This window comes from Hippocampus comes, unplaced genomic scaffold (genome assembly GCF_001891065.2).
Source record: "Hippocampus comes isolate QL1 unplaced genomic scaffold, H_comes_QL1_v1.1 scaffold176, whole genome shotgun sequence".
Lineage (NCBI taxonomy): Eukaryota > Metazoa > Chordata > Actinopteri > Syngnathiformes > Syngnathidae > Hippocampus > Hippocampus comes.
Window position 1 is genome coordinate 2,328,585 of NW_017805826.1, and position 14,454 is coordinate 2,343,038.

At 43.6% G+C, this 14,454-nt stretch overlaps 1 protein-coding gene across 4 annotated transcripts in view; it reads right to left on the bottom strand.

Annotated features, from left to right (window-relative positions):
- Positions 1-7,461: 7,461 nt before the first annotated feature.
- The window catches only part of tiam2a (TIAM Rac1 associated GEF 2a), a 66,390-nt gene continuing 59,397 nt past the window's right edge, over positions 7,462-14,454 (bottom strand). For all 4 annotated transcript variants that reach the window (XM_019887114.1, XM_019887110.1, XM_019887113.1 and 1 more), the window contains 5 exons: positions 13,912-13,970; positions 13,698-13,800; positions 12,797-12,890; positions 12,117-12,271; positions 7,462-10,633 (listed from right to left, as the gene is read on the bottom strand). In XM_019887114.1, the coding sequence (XP_019742673.1) occupies positions 9,981-10,633; positions 12,117-12,271; positions 12,797-12,890; positions 13,698-13,800; positions 13,912-13,970 (1,064 nt within the window). In that variant the 3' untranslated portion in view covers positions 7,462-9,980. The remainder of the gene's footprint in view (positions 10,634-12,116; positions 12,272-12,796; positions 12,891-13,697; positions 13,801-13,911; positions 13,971-14,454) is intronic.

The following is a 14,454-nucleotide window of genomic DNA, read 5'->3' on the forward strand; positions in this document are numbered from 1 at the left end:
GGGGGGGCACAGCATTATAAGGCGCATAGAATAGAAACTGCAATAGCGGATGCACTATGCATCCTCTAGAGGGAGCTACACTAAAGGCAATCCAATACAATACAATGCAGCTTTATTTGTATAGAGTCTTCACAACCGCTGCAGCTGGAACAAAGCGCTTTATAGAACATTTAAAATGCTACGTCCAAGAAATCTGAATATTGATCCATATATAAGGCACATCAGATTTTTACGGCGCACTGTCAGCTTTTGAGAAAATTAAATGGTTTCAGATGCGCCTTATAGTGCGGAAAATACGGTCTTATCTGTTATGGAAACCTGATGTGTGAGAGGAAAAACACAAGGGCATTTTCTGAATCATCACAAGAGAAATCAAGAAAACATTTTATTTGCATCGTTGGTTAAAATATTCAGTCAACATTTGTTGACCAGTGAGTACTCTACTTCCTTCTATTTGAACATGAAACATGTATGATCGTTGAAATATCCAAGCATCTCGTCTGGATTCTCCCTCCTGCCAGAATGTTGTTCCCCGAGGCGCGTCGCGACGCATTCACAGAGGAGCTGATGTGCAAGGCGGATGTGGAGCCCACCATGCGCCCCATCGAACTCACCATCCCCCACATTAAGGCGCTGGCGGACGTCTATGCTGAGATGTGCGCCCGGGAGCCGCTTCTGCTGGGCTATGACTTCCGAGAAGAGCTCCGGCTGAAACACCTTGACAAGCAGAGAGCAACACTGAAGGCCGTGCCGAGGGGAACGGCGCCAAGCCCCGAGTGACCAAACAGAACAGGACAAAGAGCAGAAAGCCCAGCAGGGCTCAGTTAGTGCAGCTCTTGTAGCCTTGACATTTCCACCTGGCAGTGGCGTGCATTTTTGACACTGTTTTGCGCGCATCCAAGAGTACCGACTGGTTGTTTTTTTGGAAGCTAACGAGCAGATTGCCCAAAATGCAAAATGGTCACATTATCTCACAAAAGTGAGTACGTACACCCCTCACATTTGTTCAAGTATTTTATGTTTTCCGGGCACAACACTGAAGAAATTGATGCTGCAATATAAAGAAGGGAATGTTGAACTGGAATAAAATCATGTAAATTTCATGTCCATTCAAAATAACACGACACAAATGTCTAAACCACTGGCAACAAAAGTGACTACACCCCAAAGTGAAAATGTCCAAATTGGACATGAAGTGTCAAAATTTAGTGTGACCACCATGGATTTTTTGAATTGGCTCCAAGAGGCTGTTTATTGAAGGAACCGATAAAGAGGAGCTTGGTCCAATGGTGGCCGTGTTTCACGGCTTGCTCATGTTCACCCTGATGAGGTATAAATTACATGGCGGCAGCAGATCCATTTGTTTGTTTGGTTTCCAGTGTGATGTTGTCACTTGGGAGGACAAGAGATCAGAACCATAAATGTGTGCAGTGTTGTGAGAAGCCACTCTGGACTGTTTTAAAGTCAGTTTTGATGAAAAACAGCTCATGTGTTTGTACAGTGTCAGCTTTACAATAAAATGTTTTTGTGTAAAGTCTGTTCTTGTGGATGGGTCAAGATATATTACAGGGTTCCCACGGGTCCTTAAAGTTAATAAAAATCCCAAAAAAAGAAGTTGTGAAATTATGTTCTTAATTGTCCTTAATTTTCAGGGAAAGCTTTTCTGAAAAAAATGACCATGTATAGTAAGGCGTTTTTGGCCGAAAAAAACCTACCATGTATAGCAAGGCGTTTTGAGCCGAAAAAAACGACCATGTAGAGTAAGGCATTTTTGGTCGAAAAAAAAAAACGACCATGTACAGTAAGGCGTTTTGAGCCGAAAAAAACGACCATGTAGAGTAAGGCATTTTTGGTCGAAAAAAAAAAACGACCATGTACAGTAAGGCGTTTTGAGCCGAAAAAAACGACCATGTATAGTAAGGCATTTTGGGCCAAAAAAAAAGACTGAATAGTAAGGCATTTTTAGCTGAAAAAAAACGACCATGTATAGTAAGGCGTTTCGGGCCGAAAAAAACCGACTACGTATAGTAAGGCGTTTTAGGCCGAAAAAAAAAACGACCCTGTATAGTAAGGCGTTTTGGGCCAAAAAAAAACGACCATATACAGTAAAGCGTTTTGGACCGAAAAAAACGACCATGTATAGTAAGGCGTTTCGGGCCGAAAAAAAACGACCATAATAGAGTAAGGCGTTTTGGAGCGAAAAAAAACGACCATGTATAGTAAGGCGTTTTTGGCCGAAAAAAGACCATGTATAGTGAGGCGTTTTGGGCCGAAAAAAACCGACTACGTATAGTAGGGCGTTTTAGGCCGAAAAAAAACGACCCTGTATAGTAAGGCGTTTTGGGCCGAAAAAAACCGACTACGTATAGTAGGGCGTTTTAGGCCGAAAAAAAACGACCCTGTATAGTAAGGCGTTTTGGGCCGAAAAAACCAACCATGATTAGTAAGCCGTTTTTAGCCGAAAAAATGACCATGTATAGTGAGGCGTTTTGGGCCGAAAAAAACCGACTACGTATAGTAGGGCGTTTTAGGCCGAAAAAAAACGACCCTGTATAGTAAGGCGTTTCGGGCCGAAAAAAAACGACCATAATAGAGTAAGGTGTTTTGGAGCGAAAAAAAACGACCATGTATAGTAAGGCATTTTGGGCCGAAAAAAAAGACTGAATAGTAAGGCATTTTTAGCCGAAAAAAACGACCATGTATAGTAAGGCATTTTGGGCCGAAAAAAAAGACTGAATAGTAAGGCATTTTTAGCCGAAAAAAACGACCATGTATAGTAAGGCATTTTGGGCCGAAAAAAAAGACTGAATAGTAAGGCATTTTTAGCCGAAAAAAACGACCATGTATAGTTAGGCGTTTTGGGCCTAAAAAAACCGACTACGTATAGTAAGGCGTTTTAGGCCGAAAAAAAAACGACCCTGTATAGTAAGGCGTTTTGGGCCGAAAAAACAACCATGTATAGTAAGGCGTTTTTAGCCGAAAAAAATGACCATGTATAGTCAGGCGTTTCGGGCCGAAAAAAACCGACCATAGAGAGTAAGGTGTTTTGGACCGAAAAAAACGACCATGTATAGTAAGGCATTTTTAGCCGAAAAAAAAAACGACCATGTATAGTAAGGCATTTTTGGCTGAAAAAAAAAAATCGACCATGTATAGTAAGGCGTTTTGGGCCGAAAAAAACGACCATGTAGTAAGGCGTTTTGGGCCGAAAAAAAACGACTACGTACAATAAGGCGTTTTAGGCCGAAAAAAAACGACCACATATGGAAAGGCATTTTTGGCTGAAAAAAAAATGACGATGCATAGTACGGCGTTTTGGGCTGAAACAAACGACAGTGTATAGTAAGGAGTTTTGGGCCGAAAAAACCCACCATGTATAGTAAGGCGTTTTGGGCCGAAAAAAACGACCATGTATATATAGTAAGGCGTTTTGGGCCGAAAAAAACGACCATGTACAGTAAAGCATTTTGGGCCGAAAAAAGACACCATGTATATAGAAGGCGTTTTTTGCCGAAAAAAAAAACGACCATGTATAGCAAGGCGTTTTGGACCGAAAAAAAACGATCATGTCTCGTAAGACGTTTTGAGCCGTAAAAAACAATCAGTATAGTAAGGCGTTTTTGGCCAAAAAAATGCCCATGTTTTGTTCGGCCTTTTTAGATGAAAAAAACGACCATGTTTCATAAGGCGTTTTGGGCCAAAAAAAAAAACGACTACGTATAGTAAGGCATTTTGGGCCGAAAAAAAAACGATCATGTCTCGTAAGACGTTTTGAGCCGTAAAAAACAATCAGTATAGTAAGGCGTTTTTGGCCAAAAAAATGCCCATGTTTTGTTCGGCCTTTTTAGATGAAAAAAACGACCATGTTTCGTAAGGCGTTTTGGGCCGGGAAAAAAAAACGACTACATATAGTAAGGCATTTTAGGCCGAAAAAAAACGACCATGTATAGTAAGGCGTTTTTGGCCGAATATATATAGTAAGCGTTTTGAGCCGAAAATAAATAACCATGTATAGTTAGACGTTTTTGGCCGAAAAAAACGACCATGTATAGTTAGGCGTTTTGGGCCTAAAAAAACCGACTAGGTATAGTAAGGCGTTTTAGGCCGAAAAAATGACCATGTATATAGTAAGGCGTTTTTTGCCGAAAAAAACGACCATGTATAGTAAGGCGTTTTAAAAAAACCGACTAGGTATAGTAAGGCGTTTTAGGCCGAAAAAATGACCATGTATATAGTAAGGCGTTTTTTGCCGAAAAAAACGACCATGTATAGTAAGGCATTTTGGGCCGAAAAAACCCACCATGTATAGTCAGGCGTTTTGGCCCGAAAAAAACCCACCATGTATAGTAAAGCACTTTGGGCCGAAAAAAACCACCATGTATATACACCATGTATAGTCAAGCACTTTGGGCCGAAAAAAACCACCATGTATATAGGAAGGCGTTTTTTGCCGAAAAAAAACCGACCATGTATAGTAAGGCGTTTTGAGCCGTAAAAAACAATCATGTATAGTAAGGCGTTTTTGGCCAAAAAATGCCCATGTTTTGTTCGGTCTTTTTAGATGAAAAAAACGACCATGTTTCGTAAGGCATTTTGGGCCGAAAAAAAACGACCATGTATAGTAAGGCGTTTTGAGCCGAAAATAAATAACCATGTATAGTTAGACGTTTTTGGCCGAAAAAAACGACCATGTATACGACCATGTATATAGTAAGGCGTTTTGGGCCAAAAAAAAAACGACCATGTATATTAAGGCGTTTTGGGCCGAAAAAAAAACGACTATGGAGAGTAAGGCATTTTGGGCCGAAAAATATGACCATATATCGTCAGGCATTTTTAGCCGAAAAACACAACCATGTAAAGTAAGGCCTTTTTGGCTGAAAAAAACGACCATGTAGTAAGGAATTTTTAGCCGAAAAAAACAACCCTGTACAGTAAGCCATTTTTGGCCGAAAAAAACGACCATGTATCGCAAGGCGTTTTGGGCCGAAAAAAAAACGACCATGTTTTTTCAGGTGTTTTATTAACTGTTTCTTAGTGTGAGTGTGAGCTCGAATAGTTGTGCGAAGAGGATCAGAAAATGGATTTGGCCATGCACATTTTTGAGAACGCATAGGAAGGCCAGAATCGAACGCTGCACCTCGGCAGCGCGGGACCAACGAAATAACCATTTGACTACCAGGCAGGGAATGAATGCTCTACATGTTTTTGAGAACACGCAGGAAGGCTGGAGCTGGAATCAAACCCTGCACCTCCGCAGGACAACACGGACGCACGAACCATTTGACTACGAGTCAGGTGAGGAACCAAGACTTTACATTGGCCATAGATGTGAGTGTGAGCACGAATGGTGCGAAGAAGAGGATCAGAAAATGCACGGACATTTTTGAGAACGCACAGGAAGGCCAAAGCTGGACTCGAACCCTGCACCTCTGCAGCAGAATGCCAAGGCACTAACCATTCGACTACCAGGCAAGTCATGAACAGTCCAGGGTTACCACGGGTCCTTAAAGTTCATAAAAATACATGAAATTACGTTCTTAATTGTCCTTAATTTTCAGGGAAAGCTTCGAAAATCAATAAAAATCCTTAAAAATTAATCTGTGGTGTTCATTTCATTTGCGTATGTCATTTTCCCCACCCTTCCAATTCATAGTTCTGTCGGAAAATGCGCCTGGCGCCCTTCCCCTCAAACTCCGCTGTCGGGCTACATGCCTTCCTGGTTCCCGCTCTGCTTTTCCCGCCGTCTCCAATCAGTTCCGATGATGATCACGTGATCACTTCCGGTCATTTCGGGCCAATTTGACAAACAGCATGTCAAAAAATAGGGTTATCTGATTGCCCCTAAAGATGTGCCCTTCCTTTGGCAGCAATGATTTGAACACCAGCTCAGTGATATGTGGCTTTCTGTTCATTAAATCCACCGTGAATCCCCTGCTGAATGGAGAAAAAGTCCTTAACAAATGGCTAAATTAGCCTTCAAAGTCCTTAAAAGGTCCACAAGTAAAAAGCAAGTGGAAGCGTGGGAACCCTGTATTAGTAATCATTTATATCTATTTTATTTAGGGGAAAAGGTCATACAGCTCTCAACGCTGTGTCATTTTTCTGGATCGCGATGATGCTCAGAAATACACTAATTTGGTACATAATATACATAATCGATGTATTTTGACTTTTGGCCTGGTAACAGCGTTTCCTATTTCACTGCTCATCGCGAGCTTTAGTGTAGTTGTGGCCCACGAGGTTAAGTTGGATGGATGGACGGATGGACAGATTGATATGTAGTCGAGGAGTTCGAGCTGTAATTGGGCAATTGATCAAAATGTAAGCGCAATTTTGATTTTGCCTTCCCCTGATCATAAAAACATTCATTTTCCGAACCACTTGATCCTCACTAGGAGCCGCGGGGGGTGCTGGAGCCTATGCCAGCTGTCTTCGGGCAGTAGGCGGGGGACACCCTGAACCGGTTGCCAGCCAATCGCAGGGCACACAGAAACGAAAAACCATTCACACCCATACTCACACCTAGAGACAATTTAGAGCAGGGGTGTCAAACTCAGGTCCTGGAGGGCCGCTGTCCTGCATGTTTTCCAAGTCTCCCTGTTGCAACACACCTGATTCAAATGATCAGATCATCAGCAAGCTCTGCAGAAGCCTGACATTGAACCTGTTCATTTGAATCAGGTGTGTTGCAACAGGGAGACTTGGAAAACATGCAGGACAGCGGCCCTCCAGGACCTGAGTTTGACACCTATGATTTAGAGTGTTCAATCAGCCTGCCATGCATGTTTTTGGAATGTGGGAGGAAATCAGAGGACCCGGAGAAAACCCACGCAAGCACGGGGAGAACATGCAAACTCCACACAGGAAGGCCGGAGCTGAAATTGAACCGGTACCTCTGCACTGTGAAGTCAACGTGCTAACCACTCGACTACCAGGCCGTCCTCATAAAAACATAATTGAAGAAAATGATTAACATTACGAGTGGTGCGACGGGTGTCTGGAACGTGAAAGAACACTGAATTCCCGGGTGGCTTCCAGCAAGCGTTTAACGTTTTGTTATTCTGCTGTCTCGCAGTCTGCATTCGAGAAAAAAAATGGTGACAAATGTGTGTCAATATCAAACCCACGCACCATGAGAATGGTTTGTGCATTCATGTTCATGTAATGAGTCGCTTTAAATTCCAAAGCAGGTGTTGTAACAAAAGCAAACTCCTGCAAAATTGTGGGTGTTACTTTTTTTTTCCTCCAAAGGATAACAGACAAGGTACTGCAGAGGGAGAATTGTGCATGTTATGACATCCACTGATGTTCTCATGAAAGGACTGTCGCCACAGGGACAAAAGCAATACGAAAGCTTTTCTCAGAACTGCTTCACCTGTCTAGGCAGTTAATGTACAATGCACGCGCACGCACGCACACTCACTTGCAGTCCAAGACAGCAATGTTCTCCAGGCACCATTCACAGATAAAAGTTTTATTTCAAAAACAATTCCATCAGGAGGAGGAATTCACATTCATTGGTATGCTAGCATTGAAGGCTTGGTAAGAATGGACTGTCTTTAGTGGATTGCCTCAGAATAGTACCTCAATTCCATCCATGTTGCTCAAAAAAAAAATCCCAAACAAAACCCCACAAAAACCCCAAATCTTTTTATTTGCTGCAAATTAATTCCTGCCTCATTTCTGAACTGTACAGTATCAAGTAGAAAAAGAATAAACAAGATAGAAAAGAGTATGTACACAAGACCCATAAAAAAAAACATACAAATAGTTGGAAAAAAACAATATTGCTTTTACGAATCATTCAAGCAGCCTTATTTCAAACAATTCCTCTGCACACAAATCAGCAATGATCCCAAAGGCTACGCACAACAAAATGATCAACCCGCCTTTTTTAAAAGTTTTTCTGGTGTTTGCAAAATAATTCCAACTTAAAATGCCTGAAAGGCTTCCACCCAAAAACGCTTCCCACAAAATCAATCGACACTCAGGTAATAAATAAAAACGGTATTAATAACATTAAAACCTGTACAGAAAAATAGTTAAAGCATGTCGGCAAAACAGTGTACTTTAGTGCACAAAATACAGAAGGAAAAGATTTTATTTGTGACTGCAGCAGGTCTTTGGATCGTTTGCTTTGAGTGAACATGTGGCCGTGAGTGCTCGAGGCCTTGTGTGTCCCAAAGTATATCAAAGCTCCATCATTTTCCTTCTTTGAAATCTTCAATCATTTTTCATCGTTCGGTCTACTTTCAACTGTGGCCCTTGTCAGCTATTTTTAAAGGTGACAGGAAAAAAGATGACAGAATAGAAAGTGAAAGCAACGTGCCCCAAACTCCTGATTTCTTTCAAACCGCCTAGTTTCATTAAAAATAAACTCAGTCAGCCATTATTAATTGGGGGGAGATTCACACATAGTTTGACCTATTTTATTTTTTTTGCATATGCGGCTACTGACATGTGGTGGGGTCGTGTTATTGATGATCATGGAAGCGTATCATGGCCACATGTTCACCGCTCTTGACAGCATTTTCTTCTGAACTCTGTCGATGCATAGTATTAACCTCTGTGGGGAAACAAGCAAAAAGAACCCCTAATGAGTCATTCTCCAATAAATTGTTTACTTTTTTTTTTTTTTTACTGTCCCTCTGGCTCTACCTTCGTGGGCTACCCTAAGCTGTTAGGACTGATGGGACTTTCTTGAGAGAAAGACTCCAGTTTGGTGTAAAAAAAACAAAACACAAAAAAACAAATGCCAATCAGCCAGGAGTTGAAGGGAGGATGGCTGGAATGCGCGGCTGAGATGCTTTTGTTGTGGCCCCAGTGGGCGACATATCCTGAGGAAGGGCACGGTGGGGAAGCCAAGCATGCAAGTCCTCACTCAATTTTGGTGCAGGTCATGGTCCCACCATCATCAAAAGGAAATCAGACATTTTGCAAAAATGGATGTACTTTCACGGTTTTCCGGGTACGAGCCCCAAAAACCTGTTCAGTAGCACCACGCTGCTCAGAGACTTGAAAACATGGCTGTAAAACACAAGGCTGCGGGGCCACATATGGGGCCGCATTTGGCCACCCCATTAGTTAGCGAACAAAATGTAGCGACTTCACTGTTTTGGTGGAATGGAACCGATCTTTACTCTATAACATCAAACCATACTAACATTCTAATATTAGTTAACCGGTTTTACAAGCATTTGTTCTCTCAAAATCTTTTTTTTTTTTGCCACAAAATTGGACGACAGTTGTACAATGACCTCGCCGCCAAAATTAATCTCTTACTTTTTGGCAAACTAGCCTGCACTATTCACTGGAAAAACTCACCTATTCTCACCCGTTTTTGTAGAGTATAAAAATATTGCTTTGGTGCCATTTTGTGGCATCTTGGCACCAAGAAACTAGGCTGAAGTGAGGCGAGGAACTTCACTTAAGTCAGGCCATCGACTTTGTCTAATAGAAAGATGGTGCTTAGTCGTCATCTTGTGGCCCCCACTGGCAATGGCAAACCTTTTTGTGTCAATTCTGCACAGCTCGTTCCTGACCCCCCGTGAAAACTGGGTCGCAGTGTGGAGTCAAAGATTTGCTTGCCACTACAGTATTTCTGATTTGAAATTTGTTGTTTGAGGGAAAAAAACAACAACTTTGCCTTTAGATGCCAGATGATAGTAGCAAAGACCCTACTGAGACTCCTCAACTAGCGTCAACATACTTCCCTGAAACCGTGATGTCGCGGACGGCGCCAAATCAATCTTGGTATTGTACTCCACAAAACTGAACAAAATCAGCGACGACGCAAAGTCGCAAATGCCAAACTACAAATATTGGGGCTGGGGGTATGCTGTACTAGTTGTCAAATGTGACAGCAGACTGAATCAAATGCACTTGTGGTTGCTCAGCGGCCCCTCTTCGAAAATCTGTCAAACCAATCAGCTCGCCTGGTGGTTGCCGCCTGAGCGGGCGTGTGCTTTGGCTGAGCGCTAACTGGGCTTGTGGTCTTGTGCTCTCTGCGGTCTCTCCAAGGCCGTGTCATAGAAACAGTCCTCATTGACGACCGAGGTCAGACTTTGGACACTAAACTCTCTCTCCAGGAGTGCATTGAGGTCCAACACGCCCGGCGGCGATGGCGAGGACGACGCATCGTTGCGGGCGTCCAATGAGCCGCTTTGCTCCTTCATGCACACTAGCGCCCCCTCGCTCCTCCGCAGACTGCTGCTTTTTTTCTTTGCCGCGCCGGGTCGGTCTCTTGCCGGCCTGGTGGGGGTCTCGGGGGGGTCGCCTTCAGGTGGGACGCGGGGCGCGGCCGCGTACGTCAGCATGGGCTCCTCTGAGATTTTTAACTGGAAGAACTGAGCGTCGAGAGTGTCCCTCTTGGCGCTCGCGGTCTCGCTGAAGCCGTCGTCGTCCTCGTCGCTGAGAATGTCGGACTCCTTGACTGAGACGGGAGCGGGTTGGGCGTCAGTTCCTGATAACGACCCGGATGGGCCTTCCTGGACAGGAAGCAGGTGCGGGGGAGCGCAGGTGCCACTACTCAGGCTGCCTTGATCCGAGTCCGTTCCCGATTTGAGATTCCTGGACTGAGCGGGGGGTTCGCCGATCGGCTGCCGACACAAGCGAGAAGCCCTGGAGGAGCCTGCGATCAAGATGGACATGTGAGTCATACATGGGCCTCTTATCTAAGCAAAACACACACAGCTCACTGCCCTGAAGTCTTTTATGACCTAAAAAGTCAAGATATGATCTGGTAAAGGTGCGTTTCACACTTCACACATTAAGCCACCTGAAGGGCTGAAAAGAGAACAAAAAGAGGAGATGCTCTTCTTCCTGCAAGTTCTTCTGTGGAATAGCTCCCAGGAAAATACAACATTCTTGTCAAACATATTGGATTGTTCATGAATACACATCACATCGCTATATACTGAACGTATCGTGTTGCACATTACGATTTGTTGTTGACACATTGGCTGCTGCTCTTATTCTGCTAACGAATGTACATGATTGTTTTCTTCACTGTTGATTCTTTGAGATTGTTCTTCTTGGATGCTGCTCCTGTGCACTTTGCTACTGTAAAACAAACATATCCCGTTGCCAGCTAATCGATGCTTTTTGTACTCTTAACTCTATTTTTAGGAAGATTCAATAGAAGAGCTGTCACGAATATGAACATTTTTTGAATGGTGCCATCTTGATGCTGGACGTATTTTTACCGCTTTGAAGAATCCAGACATTCAATCCCAGGTACGCATTTTTAACTGCCCCTCGCACATGGTAGATAAATGAGGGTCTGAAAATGGCTGCCGCTGAATTAAAAAGTTCCCAATGTAAATTAAGCATTACAACCTCTTGGTTAGTTTGTAAGGAAATGAAATAACACACCAAATGATTGATTACTAATTTATACATCGTGAGCGATTTCAACGACCAAGGAAAAACATGCTACATTTTGGGCAGATTTGGAGAAAGGTGTGCCAATTCCGGGAGGCCCGGTGGTCCAGTGGTTAGCGCGTCGACCTCACAGTGTCGAGGTACCGGGTTTGATTCCACTGTGTGTGAAGTTTGCATGTTCTCGGCATGCCTGCGTGGGTTTTCTCCGGGTCCTCCGGTTTCCTCCTACATTCCAAAAACATGCACGGCAGGCTGATTGAACACCCTAAATAGGTGTGAGTATGAGCGCGGACAGTTGTTCGTCTCTGTGTGCCCTGCGATTGGCTTGCAACCGGTTCAGGGTGTCCCCTGCCAACTGCCCGATGACGGCTGGATTAGGCTCCAGCACCCCCCGCGACCCTTGTGAGGATAAAGCGGATCAGAAAATGGATGGATAGATGGTGTGTAAAGGGTTTATTATCAGGTTTATTTTAATTGCTTTCACTTCTACCATCCAGACGCTCACATCCCCCCACCCCCCCATTTCTACTGCTATTTACAGAAAACGTATACTAAATATTCAGTTTTTTGTCTTTTTTTTAAGAATTGAGGTTGAGGGTTTGTCAAGGGGTCTATCAGGGTGCCGCATGCTGCCCACGGGCTGACAGTTGCCCATCCCTGCTCTACTTTATTCCCCTATTCATTGTTTTCTATGGGAATTTGTTTTTTCAGTGGCGCTTTGCGTCACTCACCCATCCTGGCGGCAAAGGGCGCCGCGGTGCGCATGGCTGCCACTCGTTCCTTACAGCCACGCTCCAAGCTGGCCTCGCCTCTCGTGTTCCTCCTGGCGTTCTCTCTGAGGACGGAGCGGATCACCTTGATGATGTATAGCTTGCTCTCTGGCTCACTGGGGGAAGGGGGGGGGGGGCACAGACGAGGAGGCTTGAGCACATAGCGTGATCGACACATGATTTTCAGAGTCGAAATGGAGATTAAGGGGATTGCTGCCAGAGTTCCAGTGTGTCCCCAGAGAGAAGTATAGCACCGACATTCATTCAGTCTGATCCCAATTTCTCAGTGCATTATGGGACTTTCCATCATGATGGCAAGCTTCATTCCCGCCGCCGTGCAAACTGAGAGAAATGTCACAATGTAAAGCCTTGACGAGGGAAGGAGTTGTGGGGGGGCAGTTTGGTTTGTTCCAAAACCTGTATCTTCTCTTTTATTTCTGAGTTCAACCCATTCTGTGGCCACATGTCAGATATTGATCCTCAAGTCGGACTTTCAGCACTTAAGTTGTCAAAATGTGTGAGATTTTAATTGGAGAGATTTCCAAATATGAGAACAATTTGAATCGTGTTTGTTTGGGAAAACTTGATAAGGTCTGCGTAACACTGGTCTCGGATCATTAGGTACCAGCTTCATGTCTGACCTGCTACACAGCTGAAAGACCGTCTGTGGTCGCCCTTCCACTTCAGACCTGCAGTGAATCAGCTCCCAGATGCAGCCGCTTTCTGTGCCTGGTCCTGAGAGAAAGCAAGAGTAAAAAAAAAGCGAGTTTTAATCCTTAAGTCTTAAAATGCTTTATCGTTTTAGAGGAAGCTGAATAGAAAATTCTAAAGTAGCGTGCGTGCGTGTGGCCAAGGGGAATGAGCTGAGGGGTGTGTTTTGGGAGAAAATGAGAAAGGAGAAGATTGGGTGGCCAATCCAGGCATGGCTAGTTGAACTAGATTTCTCGGTAGCGTGGTCAAGACGTTGCCGTTTTAAACCGCAAAACTTTTCAGGAGTGAAGCTACTTTATTTCACATACATACTAGGCCAGTCATCGCAACTCGGTCAGTAAACATCGACGGCTAACAAACACAGCCCTGCGGAGCAGGGCTGACACCATCAAATATTTTTAAAGTCGATTATGCCACTGATTAACCTGATAAAAATGTATTTTCTATTCAAATGTATTGCAAATACCCCCACCCCATTACTGTTTATGAACAGATGATTGTTGTTGAGGTGTGCGTGTGTGCGCACGCATGGGGAATTTGGAGAGGAAGCCAAATGAGGCCGAAAAGTCGAACTTTGAGTTGTTACTGAAAAATATGTTTTTTTTTTTCCCAAGACATGATTAAATTGGTTTGACCTTTAAAAAAAATCTTTGATGCTGCTTGGATAGTTTTGTCATTTCATCATATCTTAGCTTGCTGTCTTTCGCTGATCCGTAGTTTCACTTTAGTTAAGCATCATTTCAAATAGAATAACTTGCAGCTTAACTCGCGACATTTCCCAAGTAGCTCATCCAACACGGGTAATTCCAAAGTGTACCTTAACAGTCTTACCTGCTGTATTTCCCAGCCTGACCTGGAGTGCAGACAGAGGGATGAGCCAACGGAACTTGAATGGGTCCGGATCACCATGGGAAAGCGCTGAACGGGGGTTATTCTGATCACGCACGCGCATGCACACACAAAAAAACAAACAAAAAAAGAATGTTAACGTTATGTTTTTGATACCATTTATGCCAAGTGGAAGCACACGAGCGCAGCCTCTCACCATCTTCTTCTTCATCTTGTTGTTGTCCCTGTAGACCAATATGACTGCTTTCTTGAAGACTGGCAAGAAAAAAAAATCACACTCAGCATCTTTGCTTCTGCCGAATGCCTCATTGGGGGAAGTGGAATGAAGGGGGAGCCTCCACAGAGGCATTTTAGATGCAAACTTGAAGTCGAAAAGAGGCTGTTTCAGTATAATACTGCAATTGTCATGGTGTTTAAATGGATTAAACCCTAACAAATACATTTTTTACATTTATCTATTTATCCTCACTATATGGTTGCGGCTATGCGCTGGAGTTGTCTTTGGGCGACACGGCGGGTTACACCCTGAAGTGGTCACAAGCCAATTTCTTGGTTCATTCATAGGAAAGTTGACCATTCAGGGAACATTGCAGGTCAGGATAGCGGTCATTTTACATTTTTGTCATGTGCTCCATCATTTTCTGTTATGCCACTAAAAGGAAGAAAACACATTTTTGCCCCCCCCCCCATTCTCTGCCGTGACTGTAAGTAGTTCAAATTTGTCGTGAAAAGTAAATTT